Source organism: Microtus oregoni, unplaced genomic scaffold (genome assembly GCF_018167655.1).
Source record: "Microtus oregoni isolate MIOR12 unplaced genomic scaffold, Mior012 000010F_ref0000083, whole genome shotgun sequence".
Lineage (NCBI taxonomy): Eukaryota > Metazoa > Chordata > Mammalia > Rodentia > Cricetidae > Microtus > Microtus oregoni.
Genome location: NW_024543069.1, coordinates 52,883,284 through 52,906,032, shown reverse-complemented (window position 1 = coordinate 52,906,032; position 22,749 = coordinate 52,883,284). Strand labels below are relative to the sequence as shown.

Genomic DNA, 22,749 nt, shown 5'->3' with positions numbered 1-22,749 from the left:
GGAAGTAAAAACAAAATAAACCCTATCCTCCCCAAATTGCTTTTGCTCATGGTGTTGTATCACAGCAACAGAAACCCTAACTTAGATGGGCACCCAGACTAGACTACAACCAGTTAAAATACAAACATAAAGTACAAAAACGGGCAGGGGAGCCGGGCGATGGTGGCGCACGCCTTTAATCCCAGCACTCGGGAGGCAGAGGTAGGCGGATCTCTGTGAGTTCGAGACCAGCCTGGTCTAGAGAGCTAGTTCCAGGACAGGCTCCAAAGCCACAGAGAAACCCTGTCTCGAAAAAACAAAAAACAAAAAAAACAAAACAAAACAAAACAAAAAAAACGGGCAGGGGGAGGCCAAAGTGCCAGGGACACAGGCAGCAAACCAAGTGATCAAAGCCCCTGCTCCGACAGACCCTGTATTATTAAATGCCTACTTCCAGAGAATCTTAGCAAGAGATTACTTCTAGTAATTACTTCTAGTCCAGGGATGGACAAGTACAGCCTGATGACTATCTTAATACACATTTTGACCCTTGAACAAAAGCACAGATTATACCACCTCTCCCCACCTCTCCGGCAGAAATACCTGTAACTTTTGACTCCCAGAAACCTATTAATAGCCTGCTACTGACAGGAAGCCTTGCTAAGTAGTCAACTAACACTTATTCTGTCACACATATTATATACAGTAAAAAAAATTATGAGAGATCACAATTAATCACTCTCAACACCCAACCACCCAGTGGCAGAAATTAGTACTAGGGCCTTTGCACTAGGCAAGTGCTCTACCAACCCAGCTGCACCCCACCCTCAGGAGAACACTTTTTACCTTAATAGACAATTTACTGGGAATGCAAGGATAATTAGCCTAACTCTCTATTCTAAGCAGATCTGCAACATGAGTTCACAACAGTGCTGGAAGACGACAAAGTGTTAGAGAAAAAAAGCAGCTACCATCTCAACAATACTACATCTACAGAAGAGGTCGTGTGTGACCTGTGAATGTTTTGATGCTTGACTTTGATAAATGACATTATCAAATGTTTGATACAATGTTTTTATGCTTGACTTTAACTTTTTATAATAGATTTATGGGTATTTTCTGGATGTTATTATTAAAATGTGTTGTAGCTGTGCAAAATAGTCTTGTCTGTCTGTCCTTTACTATCAAACAACTCAAACCCCAATTATTCAAGAATCAACTGTAACTCCTCTAAGTTTAGATTACATGACATCATGCAACCTTAGGCTAATTTGGTTCCTTAATCACCTATCACAGAGACTGTTAATTTCTTTCCGTAACAGCCATTCATCCTCAAATGTTAACACAGGCCTCCCAATTTAGAAATAAAGTCTCCTGAGCTTCCTTAATGCTTCCCCAAAAGACTTAAAATACCAATAAAACTAGTTCTATGACAATGCATGATGATTCAACAGCAGACCACAAACCAAAGAAAATTCATTGCCAGTCTATGCTTTTTGGGAGACAAACTGACAGACTGATCTTCTATGCCCTACTGTGGCATGGTCCTTTTTTATACTTGAAATGGAGAGAGGTATATACTCAGGCTACCCATAACACATCTCTAGTAACAACTAGCCTACCACTTTGTCTAGGCAACTGAGAAAAAAAGCAGGATATTTATTTGGCAATCAGAATATCTCCTTGTGCAGTTTTTCTCTCTTTCACTTATACTATTGTATGTGTATTTGCTTCACCTTTAAAACTTTGTGGGTATCAGTAGTGGTATTTTAGTTATGGTTCTGGGGACCAAATCTGGAATCTCATGTAATAAGCATGTGCTCTGAGCTATAAAAGTCATTTGAAAGCATAGAAATTTCCCATCATTGTCTTTTAACTTTCTTTTTAATTATGTGTAGAAGTGTGAAGTGCATATGAGTGCCAGTATCTGCAGAGGCAGAAGCGTGGGATGCTCCTGGAGCTGGTGTTCAAGGTCCTCTGCGAGAGCAGAGCAAACTCCTAGCCACTGAGCTCTCTCTCCGGCCCACCTCTATTACGTTATCATCACCACTAGCCATTCTTACAATGACTATCCAAATGCAAGGAGCACTGTGAATGACTATTTAGTCAGTCATATGTAAATTACATGCTATGCCTATAATCTGAACTACAGCATAAAGAAGACATAAACTTACTATTTTCTTGGACTCTGGCCACAAATCCCATTAAAGGTAACTGAGGAGTTACCTGTAGGATGGAAGGAGGAGGAGGAGCAAGAGATACTGCAAAAACAAAAAAGGTGTGGAGGATAAGGGGTAAGGGCAAGTTATATTGAAAGGAAAGGATAATACAATAAAATATATAAAGGAGGAAAACCACTTTTCACAGACATTTGTCTACCTTATGGATCCACTTTTGAGGGTAACTTTATAAACAAAATAACACACTAGAGAGTTTTAGTAAGCCTTAGAACTACAACAGGCACCATTTAACACGCACGTATCTGTTCTATGTAATGGGAACCAATCCTCTTTGCAAATACCATCTCTGTTGATTACCATGAACAACTGGTTGTCAGTATAGCAGAAAAAAAAAATATGACATCCCAACAACCTAAATAGGCGTTTTATTACTTCAGTAACAAAAAAAAGCATTAATTGGATCTTTATTTAGTTAAACAAGTATGGCCTGAGTTCTTGCTAAGAGGCAAGGACTCTGCTGGTCCAGTTATTAGAGTCTTACACTGAGAGACAGATGTTCTTACTGCAAGTTTTCATAACTCCAATTCATTATATTTCCTCCTTAGTCCTACAGGAAACACCACTATTCTTCTCCCAGGATGTGTGCCTCCATCTCAAATGCCTGGCACAATTTAGGAAGCCTTCAACAGATATTTAAGTATGAACAAATAAAGCAGATACCAAAATAATTTTTAGAAGGTTAACTCTATAGTTACAGTTCTCTTCAGAAAATACATATACTATGGTAGCCATATTCTTAATGGAATTAATTTCCTAGGAGACAGTGCTGGCCACAAGGAGGAAGGCAACAGAGAACAGATCTCCGAGCAAGTACTTGAAGAAATGATGTATGTTAAGCAGGCAGAATTTAAGAAAGACAATCAAGGTTAAGGAACCAAGTTAGGACAAAGGCATAAAACAGCATGAGCAGAGTTCACAGGATAAAAAATGTTCCCTCTATATGGCTACTAGAAGATATGTTTAAAAATTAAACCAGGCAGTGGTGGCACATGTGTGTAATCCCAGCACTCTGGAGGCAGAGGCGTGCAGATCTCTGAGTTCAAGGCCAGCCTAGTCTACAGAGCAAGTTCCAGGACACCCAGGGCTGTTACAAAGAGAAAACATGTCTCAAAAAGGCAAATAAACAAACAAACAGGGCTGCAAAATTGGCTCAGTTGTTAGGAGCACTTGTTGCCTCTTGCAGAGGACCCGAGTTTGGTTCCTAACACCCACATGGTGGCTCACAGCCATCTGTAACTCTAGTTCCACGAATCCACACACCTCGATGACCTCCACAGGTACCCAACATGGATGTGGTACATATATATACTTTCATGCAGGCAAAACACCGAGACATAAAACAAAAATAAATATTTGATGAAAGTTGCAGAAAGGTGAGCATGCGGGCATGGAAAAGAGGATGTACATGAAGGGCTTGGAGTAAAGAGACTGATTTTTTTTTTAAGTCACTGTGCCTCAAATTCTTGATGTTACATTTTCTGTGTTTAGACACCATGACAATTAGATACTCTAGATCTAATCCATAAATATGAGAAAGAGATAATACAATCCTATTTCACATAGTAGAAGCACAGATTTTATTTCAAAAGCTTATTCAAGCCCTGGAAACAGCAAATCAAGGCAAATTCTAGAAACAAAAGAAAAACTTTGTTACATGTAGGTAAACCACTATATGGTAACTAATGATTTAACTAGCATACAAGGATAACAAAAATCACAAAGCTTTGTGATTAAAGTTAAAGAAGCTATTAACTCACTAACCATGGCAGTTAAGTATGAGAAAAGCACGGGGTGGTGATTGTAGACACACTAGAAAAGATGAAGGCAAAATAAATAGGATGCATGAGGATAACTTAAGCATAAAAATGAGAGGCAACAGGAAAATATGGGTGGGAGATATTAAACCTCAAGAAGTATAAAGTTAGTAGCTATCAGTAAAGTGGTAATGGCTGACAGGCGTGCACAGACAGGCAAGAACATGTAAATATACAGAGAAAAGCTAACGGACCACTTTTAAGAGTGTCTAGATGTAGGAGAACGAGCATAACATCCATAAACTGATCTCTCTTCAAAAGGTGACTTGGGTTTTAGATTTTTCCCTAAAAATCACACTTCTTGGCAGTAAATCCCTCACTCCGAAGACTGAGGTTGTGGTGGCACCTCTGCATGCTGGTAAGAGATAGTAAGCAGAGTGGGAGCAAGAGAGCAGCCAAGAAACAGCAGAAAAGCAGTGCATTGCACAGGACATCAGGACATACACATTCTGTAACACTGAACACCTTCTTCTGAAAACAAACACATCAAGTTTGCTTCCTTCCTTTCTTCCTCTCAAGCAGAAAAGTGGGAATCTCTTTCCTCACTTATTATTTACCCACTAAATAAAGGCAGTAACTTTTGTACTTGACAAAAAAAAGAAAAAGAAAAAATACATGCATAATGTAAACAACAGTCTTTTTATGGACAAACTAAGCTTATTACAACATTTTAAAGATGAATATGCCTTCTTTTCTCGGGAAAATTTCAAAAACTCATTGTTGTGGTTTGAAAGAAAATGACCCCTATAAGGAGTGGCACTATCAGGAGGTGTAGCCTTGTTGGAGTAGGTGTGGCCTTAATAGAGGAAGTATACCAGTGTGTGTTGGGAGGGGGGGCGGGGATTAGGCCTCCTATGCTCAAGCTTCACCCAGTGTGACACAGTTCACTTCCTGTTGATTGTGGTTCAAGACGTAGAACTCTTAGCTCCTTCTCCAGTAATGTCCATGTCTGCTTCCACATTGCCACGTCCTGACATGAAGATAACAGACTCTGAGACTATAAGTGGACACCAATTAAATGTTTTTCTTTATAAGAGTTGCCATGGTCATGATGTCTCTTCACAATAGAAACCCTAAGATGCTCATCTAACCAGAATTTAGTTATACCTGGTTGTGTTTATTCCTGTGAACAGACAAGAACAAAAAGCAGAAGTTGCAGTACAATTTAGTGATAGAATATGTGCTTCCTATGTGAAAGGCTTTAAATTTCATTCTCGGCAACAACAACAAAAGAATGGGAAGTAACTTTACAAACTTGTATATTCCCATCATTTACCTAAGATATTTCCTTTTTTTTTTTTTTTTTTTTTTTTTTTAGTTTTTCGAGACAGGGTTTCTCTGTAGCTTTGGAGCCTGTCCTGGCACTAGCTCTTGTAGACCAGGCTGGCCTCGAACTCACAGAGATCCGCCTGCCTCTGCCTCCCGAGTGCTGGGATTAAAGGCATGCGCCACCACCGCCCGGCAAGATATTTCCTTATATAAGACCTTTATTCTAGAACCACTTGAAAGATCTCTGAATTTAGAATAAGTTATATTATTTTTATTAAAATACAATGTTGGTAGGCTGGAGAGATGGCTCAGTGGTTGACAGCATTAGGAGGAATGCTATCAGATTTATACTCCACAGAACCCCACTGCCTTGTCAAACTTCATTCTTTGGAAGCATACATCTATGGCAAGGCTCTGACTAAAATATATGGGTTCATAAAAAATAAGCATCATTTTGTTCACTAAATAATTCACTAAGTATTACATCTTACAAAAGAGTCGTCAAATAAAAAACATACTTGGGTTGAGTGCAGAAAAATCACACAACACTTGTCTGACATGTTCAAGGATCATGGTGCAAAAGCTAGAAACTTCTCCCACCAAAAGGACATAATAGAGCTTTGCTTTGCTTTTTTTTAAAAGTAGGTTTTAAAAACAGATTAATTATAGCTGATGTTAATTAGTTATAATTAACTAATTAATTATAGCACAGAGCTATAATTGTCTTCTTTAAAGTTACTAAATTCCAATAGAAGAAAGGCAGAACTTAGAGTACAGAAAATACTGACAGCTGAGGGGCCTCTCATGATCCAAACAATTCCAGTTCACCTTATTAGTACTTAGATTAAAATTATTCTCTAAAGATTTAATTCTACTTTAAAATATATTTTGGCATATATGAATCTGACTTATAAAGTATTATTGAAATATGAAATCTTTAGTCCATTAGAAACATAAGGCAAGAGTAGAACACTTGGCTAACAAATACAAAGCCCTAGACTCAATCTTTAATACTGCAAAAATTAAATACATGAAACAGATGTTTAAAGAGCTGTCAAATTTTACCCGAGAGTTTACATAGGAGTACTGAGTATATACACACAGCATGAAATATTCTTCCACAGTATTACTAAGTACCTTGTACAGCTGGTATCAAAATTTTAACAGTGAAACCTCTCCCAACTTCATTATGGATCTAACCCACTTTAGATTAATATTGTTTCAAAATGTTACATGAAGTAATAAAGGTACAAGGGACTGTAAGCAGTAATTTCCAGATACCCAAGAGAGCTAGCCCCTCTTCTAGAAAACTATTAAGCAGACTATATCTAATAAACTAAAATTCAAGGACTGGGGAAAAAGAAGCATTTAATGGTCAAGCATGGGTCACACACACACACACACACACACACACTCAGGAGGCTGAGGCAGGAAGATCAGTAAAACCACAAGTTCAAAACCAGTCTAATTAAGACATTGTTTAAAAGTGAGGGCAGTGGTGGCTCATGCATTGAATCCCAGCCCTTGGAAGGTAGAAGCAGGCGAACCAGGACAGTCAAGGCTACACAACAAAACCCTGTCTCAAAAAAACCTAAAAAAAGAAAAAAATAAGAAAGAAAGAAAGAAAGAAAGAAAAGCATAAACACAGCCTTAAACACTAAGCATGAAAGGAGAAATACATTTCAATCAAGGCAATTAGGAGGATTCACCCTGCATTTGCACTAGGTTAACTACAAATACAGCATTCCATAAGTGAGAGGAGCCCAGGAGAGTGAAGAAAATTTGGATAAAGAAGTGAGGTTTCATTTAATATTCAACAATATTTTTAAACAATTTTCTGAGGACAGTCCTGCAAAAACACTAACAAGGACTCCACCATTAGTGTACCCTATATTGTAATAGAGACTTCCCCTTCCTCCTTTTTCTTCTCTAGCAGAAATGGAGAAGCCTCAGCAGGTGAAGAAGTGAGGTAGGATAGGACAATAGAAAAGTCATGAAAAATCTAGGTAAACGAATAGAGACTACAGAATCAAGTATAACCAGCAGAATACAAGAGATAGAAGAAAGAATCTCAGATTCTGAGGATAACATAGAGAAAATAAACACTCTGATCAAAGAAAACAGCAAGTCCAACAAACTCTCATCACAAAACATTCAGGAAATATGGGACACAATAAAAAGACCAAACCTAAGAATAATTGGAGTAGAAGAAGGAGAAGAAGTGCAGCTCAACGGTACAGAAAATATACTTAATAAAATTATAGAAGAAAACTTTCCCAACCTGAAGACAGATGTACCTATGAAGGTTCAAGAAGCATACAGAACATCAAATAGGCTGGATCAAAAGAAAACATCCCCTCGCCATATAATAATCAAAACACAAAATATACAGAATAAAGAAAGAATATTAAGAGCCGCAAAGGAAAAAGGCCAAGTTACTTATAAAGGTAAACCTATCAGACTTACACCTGACTTCTCTATGGAAACCATGAAAGCCAGAAGGTCCTGGATAGATGTTCTCCAAAAACTAAGAGACCACGGATGCAAGCCCAGACTACTATATCCAGCCAAACTTTCATTCACTATAAATGGAGAAAACAAAATTTTCCAGGATAAAAACACATTTAAACAATACGTAGCCACAAATCCAGCCTTACAGAAAATAATAGAAGGAAAATCACTAACCAAGGAGTCCAACAATGACCACAATAACTCAGACATCTAGAGACTCTTCACCAGCGCAAATCAAAGAAGGAAAACACAGAAACCCTACTACTTAAAAAGTGACCGGAGTTAACAACCACTGGTCATTAATATCACTTAATATCAATGGGCTCAACTCACCTATAAAAAGGCACAGGCTAAGAGATTGGATAAGAAAACAGGATCCAACATTCTGCTGTCTACAAGAAACACACCTCAACCACAAAGACAGGCACCTACTCAGAGTAAAGGGCTAGGAAAAGGCTTATCAAGCAAATGGACCTAAGAAACAAGCAGGTGTGGCCATACTAATTTCTAACAAAGTTGACTTCAAACTTAAATCAATCAGAAGAGATGGAGAGGGACATTTTATACTCATAACAGGAACAATTCATCAGGAAGAAGTCTCAATCCTGAATATCTATGCCCCTAATATAAAAGCACCCACGTACGTAAAAGAAACATTACTAAAACTCAAGGCAGCCATCAAACCGCACACACTAATAGTAGGAGACTTCAACACTCCTCTCTCACCAATGGACAGGTCAATCAGACAGAAACCTAACAGAGAAATTAGAGAATTAATGGAGGTAATGAAGCAAATGGACTTAACAGACATCTATAGATTATTCCACCCAAAGAGGAAAGAATATACCTTCTTCTCTGCAGCTCATGGAACCTTCTCGAAAATTGACCACATACTTGGTAACAAAGCTAACTTACACAGCTACAAAAAAATATTAGTAACCACCTGTGTCTTATCAGATCACCATGGATTAAAGTTAGAGTTCAACAACAATGCTACCCCCAGAAAGCCGACAAACTCATGGAAACTGAACAGTCAACTACTGAACCATACCTGGATTAAGGAAGAAATAAAGAAAGGAATTAAAGTCTTCCTTGAATTCAATGAAAATAAAGAAACAACATACTCGAACTTATGGGACACTATGAAAGCAGTCCTGAGAGGAAAGTTCATAGCACTAAGTGCCCACCTAAAGAAAACAGAGAAAGCACATATTGGAGACTTAACAGCGCACTTGAAAGCTCTAGAAAAAAAAGAAGCAGACTCACCTAGGAGGAGTAGAAGACTGGAAATAATCAAATTGAGGGCTGAAATCAACAAAATAGAAACACAGAAAACAATCCAAAGAATCAATGAAACAAAAAGCTGGTTCCTGGAGAAAATCAACAAGATTGATAAACCCCTATCCAAACTAATCAAACGACAGAGAGAGAACACGCAAATTAATAAGATCAGAAATGGAAAGGGGGATATAACCACAGACACAGAGGAAATTCAGAGAGTCATTAGATCTTACTACAAAAGCCTGTATGCCACAAAACTGGAAAATGTAAAAGAAATGGACGCTTTTTTAGATAAATACCATTTACCAAAACTAAACCAGGACCAGGTGAACAATCTAAACAGACCTGTAAGTCGCGAAGAATTAGAAGCTGTTATCAAAAACCTCCCTACCAAAAAAAGCCCAGGACCAGAGGGTTTCAATGCAGAATTCTACCAGAACTTCCAAGAAGACCTAATACCTATACTCCTTAATGTATTCCACAATATAGAAACAGAAGGGTCAATACCAAATTCCTTTTATGAAGCCACAATTACTCTGATACCAAAACCACTCAAAGACTCAACCAGGAAAGAGAACTACAGGCCAATCTCACTCATGAATATCGACGCAAAAATCCTCAACAAAATACTGGCAAATCGAATCCAAGAACACATCCGAAAAATTATCCATTATGATCAAGTAGGCTTCATTCCTGAGATGCAGGGCTGGTTCAACATACGAAAATCTATCAATGTAATCCAGCATATAAATAAACTGAAAGAAAAAAACCATATGATCATTTCATTAGATGCTGAAAAAGCATTTGACAAAATTCAACATCCATTTATGTTAAAAGTCTTGGAGAGATTAGGGATACAAGGGTCATACCTAAATATAATAAAAGCTATATACAGCAAGCCGACAGCTAACATCAAATTAAAGGGAGAGAAACTCAAAGCCATCCCACTTAACTCAGGAACACGACAAGTCTGTCCACTCTCGCCATACCTCTTCAATATAGTGCTTGAAGTTCTAGCAATAGCAATAAGACAACATAATGGAATCAAGGGGATTCGAATTGGAAAGGAAGAAGTTAAACTTTCGTTATTTGCAGATGATATGATAGTGTACATAAGCGACCCCCAAAACTCCACCAAAGAACTTTTACAGCTGATAAACAGCTTTAGTAATGTGGCAGGATACAAGATCAACTCCAAAAAATCAGTCGCCCTCTTATACACAAAGGATATGGAAGCAGAGAGGGAAATCAGAGAAGCTTCACCATTCACAATAGCCAAAAACAGCATAAAATATCTTGGGGTACATCTAACCAAGGAAGTGAAAGATCTATTTGACAAGAACTTTAAGGCATTGAAGAAAGAAATTGAAGAGGATACCAAAAAATGGATGGACCTCCCTTGCTCTTGGATTGGGAGGATCAACATAGTAAAAATGGCAATTCTACCAAAGGCAATTTATAGATTCAATGCAATCCCCATCAAGATCCCATCAAAATTCTTCACAGATCTGGAGAAGACAATAATCAACTTTATATGGAAAAACAAAAAAACCCAGGATAGCCAAAACAATCCTATACAATAAAGGATCTTCTGGAGGCATTACCATCCCTGACTTCAAACTCTATTACAGAGCTACAGTAATGAAAACAGTGTGGTACTGGCATAAAAACAGAGAAGTCGACCAATGGAATCGTATAGAAGACCCGGATTTTATCCCACAAACCTATGAACACCTCATTTTCGATAAAGGAGCTAAAAGCATACAATGGAAGAAAGAAAGCATCTTCAACAAATGGTGCTGGCACAACTGGATGTCAACCTGTAGAAGAATGAAAATAGACCCATATCTCTCACCGTGCACAAAACTCAAGTCCAAATGGATTAAAGACCTCAATATCAGTCCGAACACACTGAACCTGATAGAAGAGAAAGTGGGAAATACCCTACAACAGATGGGCACAGGAGATCGCTTCCTATGTATAACCCCAGAAGCACAGACATTAAGGGCAACATTGAATAAATGGGACCTACTTAAACTGAGAAGCTTCTGTAAAGCAAAGGACATGGTCACTAAGACACAAAGGCAACCTACTGACTGGGAGAAGATCTTCACCAACCCCGCAACAGACAAAGGTCTGATCTCCAAAATATATAGAGAACTCAAGAAACTAGACTTTAAAATGCTAATTAACCCAATTAAAAAATGGGGCACTGAACTGAACAGAGAATTCTCAACAGAAGAAGTTCAAATGGCCAAAAGACACTTACGGTCATGCTCAACTTCCTTAGCAATCAGGGAAATGCAAATCAAAACAACTTTGAGATATCATCTTACACCTGTCAGAATGGCTAAAGTCAAAAACACCAAGGATAACCTTTGCTGGAGAGGCTGTGGAGGAACGGGTACCCTCATCCATTGCTGGTGGGAATGCAATCTTGTGCAACCACTGTGGAAGTCAGTGTTTCGGTTTCTCAGGAAATTCGGGATCAACTTACCCCTGGACCCAGCAATACCACTCTTGGGAATATACCCAAGAGATGCTCTATCAAATGACAAAAGCATTTGTTCAACTATGTTCATAGCAGTATTATTTGTAATAGCCAGAACCTGGAAACAACCTAGATGCCCTTCAATGGAAGAATGGATGAAGAAAGTATGGAATATATACACGCTAGAGTACTACGCTGCAGTAAAAAACAATGACTTCTCGAATTTTGCATGCAAATGGATGGAAATAGAAAACACTATCCTGAGTGAGGTGTCCCAGACCCAAAAAGATGAATATGGGATGTACTCACTCATAATTGGTTTCTAGCCATAAATAAGGACCACGGAGTCTACAATAGGTGAACCTAAAGAAGCTAAGTAAGAAGGTGAACCCAAGGAAAAACATATAGTTATCCTCTTGGCTAAGGGAAGTAGACCAAATTTCCGGGGAGAAAATGGGATCTTGGGGGTGGGGTGGGATGGGGGTAAGGGGAGATGGGGAGAGAAAAGGTAGAAGGGAAGGAGGGGGGACCTGGGGAAATAGAATTGGGATAAAGGAAAGGTGGATAGGGGAGCACGGAACCACAATTCTTAGTTAAGGGAGCCACTTTAGGGTGGGCAAGAGACTTGACCCTAGAGGGGCTCCCTAGTGCCCAAGATGAGGTTCCCAGTTAGTTCCTTGGGCAGCTGAGGATTGGGAACCTGAAATGACCCTATCCTAGAGCAATACTGACGAATATCTTGCATATCATCATAGAATCTTCATCTGGTGATGGATAGAGATAGAGACAGAGACCCACACAGGAGCACTGGACTGAGCTCCCAAGGTCCCAAGGAGGAGCAGAAGGAGGGAGAACATGAGCAAAGAATTCGGGACCACGAGGCGTGCATCCACCCACTGAGACAGTGGAGCTGATCTACGGGGAGCTCACCAAGGCCAGCTGGACTGTGACCGAAAAAGCATGGGATAAAACCGGACTCTCTGAACATGGCGAACAATGAGGCCTGATGAGACGCCAAGGACAATGGCAGGGGGTTTTGATCCTACTTAATGTGCTGGCTTTGTGGGAGCCTAGCCAGTTTGGATGTTCACCTTCCTAGATATGGACGGAGTGGGGAGGACCTAGGACTTAACACAGGGCAGGGAACCCGGACTGCTCTGTGGACTGGAGAGGGAGGGGGAGAGGAGTGGGGGGAGGGGGAGAAGGGTGGGAGGAGGGGGAGAAGGGTGGGAGGAGGGGGAGAAGGGTGAGAGGAGGGGAAGGGAAATGGGAGGCTGGGAGGAGGTGGAAACTTGTTTTTTGTTTATGTTTTTTTTTCTTCTTTTCGCAATAAAAAAAATTAATAAAAAAAGAAAAGTCATGAAATACAGAATCAAAAAAAAAAGAAAGAAAGAAAGAAAAGAAAAGAATAAGAAAAAAACCATTAAGTTCAAGTCTATCTTGACCAATACCTTGCCTTGGTTTCATATACAAAATACATAAGTAAATATCACCATTCTTGGGCTGGAGAGATTGCTCAGCAGTTAAGTGTATGACAGTTCTTCCTGAGGACCCAGATCCAATTCCCAGCACCCACATGGCAGCTTACAACCATCTACAGCTCCAATTTTAAGGGATACAATTTCTTCTTCTGGCTTCTGTGGACATTAGGCAAATACATACTACAAAAACATATGTACTTGCAAGCAAAACATTCATATACACATAAAATTTTAAAAACTTAAAAGCATTTAAATATTATAACCAATCTTATTTTCCATATGTAAATCAAGTGAGATAATAAGAGGAAAGTCAATTTTTTTTTGCAAGATTCTAAAGGGTTTAACTAAGGTTTCACTAACAGATTAATTTCTGCTCCATAAACTCAAGGCTTATGAGAGATTGAATGATCTGTCCCCAGAATCAGAGGAACCCAGAGGCTTCATTACCTCTTAGCAACTTTAAAACAAAACAGTAAGTTGACATAATACACTCATGGTTAAGGTGCCTAAAATTTTTGTGAATTCTCTAGGAAATGAACAAAATGTTGATTATTGTAGTGTTCAAGTGTAAGTGTGCAAGGTTAGCTCTTCTGTATATATGACTCAATTCTTTATTTCAATTATTATATTTAGACCAATTTTTCCAAGTCCCTCATACCCATCAGGGTATTTGATATGATAATCGAGTTAAGACAGTTTGACTGTCTAATGTAAAATAGCTTCATGTATACCCAATTTCATCTGTAATTCATAAAGCAATGATGTCTTATTAAATAAAAAGAAAATACTGTTTTCAAACATGTTCCACTTGAGACAGGATCTCAATTCTACAAGCCTAGGCTGCTGACTCTCCCTGCCTCTACCCCATGAGTGCTGAAATAAAAGGAAGCACTTGCATATCTAGCACAATGGTAGTTTTTAAAAGCAAATTCCATCCACTGAAAATGACTCCATTCAGAGCGAGAGAATAAAAGGAACTCCTTAGTTTTACACCAAGTCATACAAGGACTGCTTAAAGTAGAAACAGTATTAAAAAGTTAGTATTCATTCATTCATCTATCCATTTAATAAGTGTTTTGATAGTTTATTTATTTGCATTTTATTTACATTGGTGTTTTCCTGCATGTATGTCTGTGTGATGATGTCAAATGCCCTGGAAGAGCCATGTAGGTGCTGGGAACTGAGACCAGGTCCTCGGGAAGAGCCATCAGTGCTCTTAACTGCTGAGCCATCTCTCTAGCTCCTCAACAATAATCTCAAGTACCTATTTCATATGGGTTAATTATGTGTAACTGAAGAGGTTTTTCTTTTTTGTCTTTTGGTTTTCGTCTCTTTTTTTTGGTACAACACGAAAGAAATTGAAAGAAATGGCAAAAGAAGAGCCTAACCTGGATTCTGGTTATAAAAAGGCCCTCCATTCATCTGACTCTGAAGGCTCGCCTGTGAAGTTATGGAAGGAGGCCGTCTATAGGGCAATGAGCCCCCAATTGTTGGTGGCGTATGGCGAGAGGCAGGCCTATTCATGCTGTAGAACTGAACGGGATGACCTGGGAAAGGAACAGAACACAGACCCATCATTAAAAGAAGCTTCTATCAGATAATGAAATACTTTGAGCCAAGCAGACTAATATATTATAAATATATTTTATAAATAATTATTATTTATATTAGTCTGTTTTTTTAAGTAATTATTTAAGTAATCTAGTCTGCAGTATTCTGTTACAGCACACAAAACAGGTTTCCCTTCCTCTCCAAAAAATAAATGATTTAAAGCAGCCACTAAACACTGGAGACTAAACAAAAAATCACATTCTGGAAAAGAAAAAAGAAAAATGTTTGATACAATCTTACTCTAAAACAATGGTGGAGATAAGTTAGCAAAGAAAGTTGTTTAAAAGGAAAACAAAATATTTCAATGAAACACTTGATGCTGTAACTCCAAGTCAAGCCCATCTTCACACAACACAAAATATTCATTTTCCTAAAGCTAGAGCATATCCTAAAATTTGTTTATGAAATCTAAATCAAAATTTGCATCATCATCCCAGAAACCTACCCATGTTTAATACTCATTTGAACCTCTTGAAAGAATTATTCACTGCTAATATCAACTGGAAATATCCTTTCCTAATCCATCCAGTTTTCTAATAATGCAAACCCCAAATTTTACCTTGCCTTTGCCCTCACTTGCTCTCCACTAAGCAAGGCCCTCATCAACAGAGCATTAGAAGGAACCCATGAAGGAACACAGTCGAGCAGGCACCAAGGCATGGAAAAGAGAAAGGGATAACAGGAAGACAGAGGAGGGAGGACATGCTATATGATGAGGGAAAAAGGAGAAAAGGTGGAAGAAGAAGAAATAAAGGTAGAAAGAAAAGCACTGCCATTTTACTAATACTTGGCAAAGATCGTCACACACAAAAAATACACCACCATATGAATTTTTATGACGTTGGATCCAGTCTAAAATTTCATCTGTCTTAAGTCTACTCAGCAGCTCAGTGCCGTGCTCCATTAACTACAGATGCAGAGGATCTAACGTCTTCTGATGTCCTTTGGTACTAGGCAGGCATGTGGTGTACATATATATATTCTGGTCAAACATTCATCCACATAAAAATAAATATAAAAAACAAACAATATTTTTTTTTGTTTTTAAAGACAAGGTTTCTCTGTTTAGCCCTGGCTGTCTCTCTGTAGACCAGGCTGGCTTCAAACTCAGAGAACCACTGGCCTCTGCCTCCACAGTGCTAGGATTAAAGGCGTGCATGACCACCCTCACAGACTTTAAAAAAAAAAAAAACAATTTCAAAGACATCTATTTATATCAACTAAAGTTAGGATTTTTGGCACCCCACCCCCAAAAAAGCACAATGAAAGGATACCCAGCCTCAGCATTCACTAGAGATATGCAAATTAAAACTGCATGGAAAAACCACTGAAGTTTAAACAAAAAATGTACAGTTACTTGGGAAACAACTTGGTAGTTTCTTTAAAAGTTAAATATTCCAAGCATGTGGTACATGTCTTTGATCCCACCATTGAGAGGCAGAGGCAAGCAGACATCTGAGTTCCAGGCCAGTTAGGGTTACACAGTGAGACCCTATCTCAAAAATAAAATAAATAGATTGCACATTCCCTTTATAATACAACCTAACAATTCTATTCCCTAGGTATTAACCAAGATGACATGACCTAAACTCACCAGAAACCTGTACATGAATGTTTGTGGCAGCGTTATTCATAATCCCTCAAAATAAAAACTATCCAAATGTCCTTCAACTTGGAAAGGCACATATTTTAACACATCAAGAGCACTAACAACAGTAAGAAGGAACATAAAACACCTCAGCAGAGCTCCTAGTCATAACACCAAACAACCTACATACTGTCCACGACGTCCATTCTAAAGCACAGGTCAGCAGTGAGCAGGGTAAGGGTGAAACACAAAAAAGGCATGAGGTCATTTTGGGTGTGGGTGATGCAACTATTCTAGATCCTACTTGTGGTGGCAGGATACGCTTAAAAGAATTCACATATATTTATACTTTAAAAAGGCAAACTTTACACACTTTAAACCTTAGTAAAATAAAAATGTAAGGAATTTTTCTTTTTCTTGTAAATATAACTTTCTACTCATATAGTAAATGTTTACTTGTTGAAAACCGTGAATCACCCTTTTTGGAGTGACGGGAGCCTTCTATTGTGTAGTGCTGGCAGTCCCTAAACTCACTAGGCAGAGCGGCCTGGAACTCAAGAGTTCCACCTGCCTCTACCTCCTGCGTGGTGGGATTAAAGGCGTGTGCTACCACGCCTGGCCAAATACCTATCATTCCATTATAATTTAATTACTAAATTTTTTAGGTAGGGGTCATTTCTTCATCTACAGCATTAACAAGATTCCTTTATTTGACTAGTCCGACTAGTGTAGTAAGGGTTGCATATCCAATCACATTCTCACTCATCAATTACAGAAAACTCTTTTTCATAAAGAGAGAGGCTCTCTCAATTGAACACTGCCCAAAACCCAATTTGAACAAAGATGTCTTTTAAAACATGTTTTATTAGTAGCCAAGTAGTGGTGACACATGCTTTTAATCCCAGCACTCAGGAGGTAGAGGCAGGTGGTTATCTGAGTCTGGTCTACAGCCTGGTCTACAGAGGAAATTCCAGGACAGCCAAGGTTTACACAGAGAAACCCTGTCTTGGGGGGAAACAAAAAGAATCTACTTACTAACCAGCATCATATTAACTGCTCAGAGTATTCTGAGATAACTGAGTCTTTACCACCTATCCCAGCAAAACATACCTGAGGCTGAGATCTTTAAAAGAAGGAGTACATTTATTTATAAGGAGGATGCATTCATACCAGAGAGAGAATGCGCGTGCGTGCGTGCGTGCGTGCGTGCGTGTGTGTGCGCGCGCGCGCGCGCGCATGCAGATTAGAGAACAACTCACAGGATCTGGTTATCTCTCCACCACTAGAAATTCAAACTCTGGTTGTCAGGCTGGGCAGCAAACCCTTTCTTATCTAATGAGTCATCTCCCTAGCACTAGGTTAAAATCTTAAACAAAACACCAATCAACTTAAATAATCCTGAACTCCTTTAGAACCACAGTTAATAAGTTTCTGGTACTGCTAAAATATAAGCAAAAATCTCATTATAATATACAAAGAAGTTTGCAATTAGCTATAAAGAATATTACATTAAAATGAAACTTTTAATCGTCATAGGCTTGTTTTTGTTAATTACTTAACCTGCAATATTACTGGTGTGTGTACTGGTACAGGTGTTCTGTGCAGATCTATGTGCAGATAAACAGTTGAGTATGCCAGAGGCCGTCAACCTCATGTTTTCAATGTCTTTCTAACCCATTAGGACGGGCTGACTAGACAGCACTGGCTTCAGTTCCCAAACACTGGGATTCCAGACATACACCACCTTGCCTGGCTTTTTATGTCTGTCCTGGGGACAGAACTCAAGTCCTCACACTTGCACAGTAAGGACTTTACCAACTAAGCTAACGCCCCAGCTCCCTATAATAGTTCTAATGGCAAGTTTTCAAAACTGTATGGAAGTTAACTCCATACTAAATTCACAAATCAACTTTTAAAAAAAAGTAAAACCAAACCAACAAATACAGCAAAGCTGAAGTTTCAGGCAAGAATGGCCAGGTCTGTCTGCCATGCCAATACTCACCTGTGGGGGGATTGGAAGAAATAACAGGGGGAGTTGGAGAAGTGAAGCCATCAGCAAGGGTCTGTGCGCCCCCAGCAGCAACATCTGGGGCAGTGGAGGATGGGACAGGAGCAGGAACAAGAGGGGTAGGGACAGGTGCAGAAGTAGCAGGAAGAGGAGGGGTGACAGCAGAGCCAGCAGGGGCTGATGGGAAAGAGGAGTAAGAGGCAGCATTAATAAGGCAGTCATATTAGCATTAGAAAAAGCATTGGAATACTAAGAGTATTCAGCGCTTAACACTAGTCAAAAGAATAGAGCATTGCAAAAAGAATGGTTAAGGGTATTATATGAACAACAAATAATTCAAGATGCTCAGGTAGGATAGAAAAATGTTAGTTAAAAACAAACCTTTCTTTTTACCTAAAAGTAACTGACCTAGGAAAAAACTGCTTCCTACATACTGTTACTTTTAACATGACATGCCCCACATATATTAAACTACAGTACCTTAAAAAAGCAACAATATACAATTAGAATTACAACACAAATCAAAATATACACACATATTCCAGACAGTATCTTATTAGATAGAAAAAGAAAAAAAGAAAGCAAAACCTTAAAACATGCCCAAAACTTTTCATGACTTTTTAAAAAGGTACTGTTTATTTGCACTGTTATAATTAAATATGTTGTTTTGGTTTGAAAGACAGAATTCTCACTACTTAGTCTATTGACACCTAGATTCTCCTGCCTTAGCCTATGCATGCTATATTGCAGGCATGTACCACAACCTACTACAAGATATTCTATGTTGCTGGGTTTGGGGTTTGTTTTTGGTTTTCCAAGACAGGGTTTCCCTGTGGAGCCTGGCTGTCCTGGAACTCGCTCTGTAGCTCTGTAGACCAAGCTGGCCTCAAACTCGGATATCTATCTGACTCTGCCTCCTAACTACTGGACTAAAGGCATGCACCAACATACCCAGCTTATTTTGCTAGTGTTTTTTTTTTTTAAATAAAGATTTTTATTTACATGTGTAAGCCTAAAAAGCATTATGTGTGTCATCTGCATGTAGTCCAGAAACCAGAAGAGAGTGCTGGGTCACCTGGAGCTGAAGTCACCCAACATGGGTGCCGAAACCATACCTGGGTCCTTCTACAAGGGCAGCAAGGGCTCTTAAATGACTGTCTCTCTAGCCCCTATCTTGATGTTTTTGTGTTCATGCTTTTAAAACTAAATTCAAACTCTGTTTTCAAATAAAAAAAACTATATTTTTCTGTTTCAGGGAGAAGGGGGGAATAATTATTCAGAAACTACTGAATTACAATACTCCTTTAAATTTACATCTCTTGTCCTCTGTTACCAAAATGATTCTCAAACCACATCCTCATCATTTCCAAGGAAAGGTACTGGTGTAACCCTAACTGAAACTAAAGAAGTAACTCATACCATAATGAACATGAAACCCCAAAGCACCAACTGAACTAGCGCCAAAGACATAAAACAAAGTAACAATTAGACAGTCAACAATTAAGATCACTGGACAGAAATAACAGATGTGTGTAGACTTCCCAATACTTAAGGAATGCTAAGGAAATCTTTAAAATCTTTATTAGGAAGAAAACCCATCTGTAAGAGACTCTGGGTTCAAAAGCCAGCAACACACATAAACATGCACATATATACACAGAGAAGTGCACGTTCACACGTGCACAAAACCAAGAAAACTCACTGTAATACAATAACAAATTGAATTCAAATGCTTCACCTGGAAAGACGCTGGGAGGAGAGGGAGTGGGAACAGCAATAGGAACCCCCACACTCCCACTTCCACTGTTCTCCCGACTGCTGCTCCGACTACTTGGGTGGCTTCCTCCACTGCTCCCACTGCTGCTGAAGAAATAAGAGCCACCAAAGTATGAATATAGAGAACAAGGTATCACATTCCCAAGTATGTCTGAAATGGATATAGCTACAAGAAATAAAATCCAAAAAGTTTCCATTTCAAATATAAATTCTTAATAAACCATAAGGGCAAAATCTGAGTTCAGTAAATTTGTTTTGCTACCTATTTATGAGGGCTATCTTATACACTTTCTTAAAGAAGTCCTCTATAAATGTAAGGGCAAACTGTTCGTGCTTAATATATTAAAATAATAAATATTACCTTTTATATCCTGACTTAATATCTATCTGAATAAACTTACAGTAAGATTAACTAGATTATTTTATTTCAGTTTGTAAAGGCATGGTGATATATTAATATTTTAGTATGAGTTGTTTCTCATCTTTAAATTTCTACCAAAAAATAACTTGCAATTTTCATTCCTGGTTAATAATGTTTTTTGAATGAACGTGAGTTGTCTCTTTTGTTGTTAAGTTTATACTTTGAGATGTCGTTCTCACCTTCCTGACTGCTCAAGGTTGCCTCAGAGCATGAGGGGAGAGAGAGGAAGAATCAGATGAGGTTTGGGAGAGCAGAGAAAAAGAACTTAGTGCTTGGAAAATGAGAGAGCTTTACTGAAGTTATCTGAACAGATTTATGGTACTCTGACCATCATGTTTTGCGCTGAGGTAGAGAAAATACCTGTAAGTTCGATTTCTTTGATTCACAGAAGCTGTCCTCACAGGGCTCTGCTGCGAGGGAGCCATATTACGGGTTGGGCTAGGTACGTAATCATTGGGTACCACTGGAGGACGCACTGGCTCCAGTGTGCGATAGGGGGAGTGCCGCCTACAAAAAGAAGAGCGTATGTATTCTGTGATTAATCAAGTTTCGGCACGATAAATTCAGAGTTGCCAGTGCAATACAATTTGTAAGCAGAAATCGGAAATGTGGTTTAACCTAGCTATCAATTTGTCTTTCCTGCAGTACAACTCTTCCTCCATGAGAGAGCTCTGGTGAATATGTAGTGTAAATCTCAGTCTCCAACCTCATTTCCCTATGCTAATGTAATTTTGTTCATTTATTCACAGAAAACTCAAGTTTTCCATTGTTTAAGCCAATGTTTTCTGGACGCCACTCTTCTCTTAGAAGAATTTGCGTATTTTCGAATCGTGTCAGAATCTCCCAAAGGCACTCGCTAACTTATCTTCTTCTCCTCTCTCTCCCTAGCCAAAGATGTTTAAAAATACAGATGACAAATCTAAATTTTTGGAGTCACAACCTCCACATGGTGACCAATACCAGCCTTAACTCATTCCCCTTTTTATACTATAAACACATGGAAACTAAAGCATATTGATAATTAAAAATACACCACTTCATTTCATTTTCCAATTTTACAAACTTTTGCCCTCAAGTTCACCTTAATTTCTTTGCTGATTCCTCCTCAGAGTTCAACACTGATAGGAAATTTTAAAAGACTACCTAAGTTTTTCTATATCTTAGTTACTTTAACTGTAAAACACAAACTAGACAAAGTTACTAAGAAATCGTTTCCCTTCTCTCAAATTTTCCCTCCAAAAAAAGGACTTGACAGAAGCAGAAAGGAAACAAATGGGTGTGAAGTACTGCCCGGGGCAAAACTTAGCTCGCCTTCAGTTCTTGCTTCCAAGTGACCAAATCCTTCGGGGACAAGGACATCTTGCAGTTGAGATTAAGTCTTTAAAAGAATTTGGCTCAGAGGTTAAGAGCATTGCCTGCTCTTCTAAAGGTTCTGAGTTCAATTCCCAGCAACCACATGGGAATTGTAACCATTTGTAATGGGGTCTGGTTCCCTCTTCTGCCCTGAAGGCATACACATAGACAGAATATTGTATACATAATAAATAAATAAATATTTGCCGGGCGATGGTGGCGCATGCCTTTAATCCCAGCACTAGGGAGGCAGAGGCAGGCGGATCTCTGTGAGTTCGAGACCAGCCTGGTCTACAGAGCTAGTTCCAGGACAGGCTCCAAAGCCACAGAGAAACCCTGTCTCGAAAAACCAAAAAAAAAAAAAAAGAATTTGGCACCGGAAAGTATGAAAATTAAAGGCTTTCTTCCCTTCCAAGAGGGCGCTGCTCAACCTGCTCTTGCATTTCTCATTAATTCACCCCCAACCAGGTTCCTGCAGTTTCTTTAAGCATTTCTTTCCCAGCCACTCAAGTTATGGCTCACTGACTTTGAATGAAGTTTTTTTTTTTCTTCCCTCCTTTCTTCCTTGTTTTTGTTTGTTTTTGCTTTTTTTTTCCTTCCAGTTCTTTGATTTTTCCAGTCAGGGTTTCTCTGTATAGCCCTGACTGTCCTAGAACTCACTTCTCAAACTCACAGAGATTTACTTGCCTCTGCCTCCTGAGTGCTGGTATTAAAGGCAGGTGCCACCACCACTGAAATGAAATTATATTTCAAAGGCACTGTTGACTCTACTTCCCTCAGGTATTTTTCAATAAACAAAATAATTAATAATTCAAAATAAATAAAAGTATATATGTTATTGTGTCGAAAGGAAGCAATGCTACAACTCTGAATTGAAATTATTTTTTAAAAATTCAAGCATCTTTAAAATTAGAATGTATATATAA

General features: G+C 38.7%; 1 protein-coding gene across 27 annotated transcripts in view; it reads right to left on the bottom strand.

Annotated features, from left to right (window-relative positions):
- Abi2 (abl interactor 2) overlaps nt 1–22,749 on the bottom strand; it is a 98,875-nt gene that overhangs the window by 15,399 nt on the left and 60,727 nt on the right. For 2 of the 27 annotated variants that reach the window (XM_041659388.1, XM_041659391.1), the window contains 5 exons: nt 20,831–20,977; nt 20,012–20,136; nt 18,268–18,450; nt 14,455–14,613; nt 2,154–2,240 (listed from right to left, as the gene is read on the bottom strand). In XM_041659388.1, coding sequence (XP_041515322.1) covers nt 2,154–2,240; nt 14,455–14,613; nt 18,268–18,450; nt 20,012–20,136; nt 20,831–20,977 — 701 coding nt within the window. The remainder of the gene's footprint in view (nt 1–2,153; nt 2,241–14,454; nt 14,614–18,267; nt 18,451–20,011; nt 20,137–20,830; nt 20,978–22,749) is intronic. The other 25 variants (XM_041659392.1, XM_041659394.1, XM_041659399.1 and 22 more) reach the window with 15 other exon arrangements.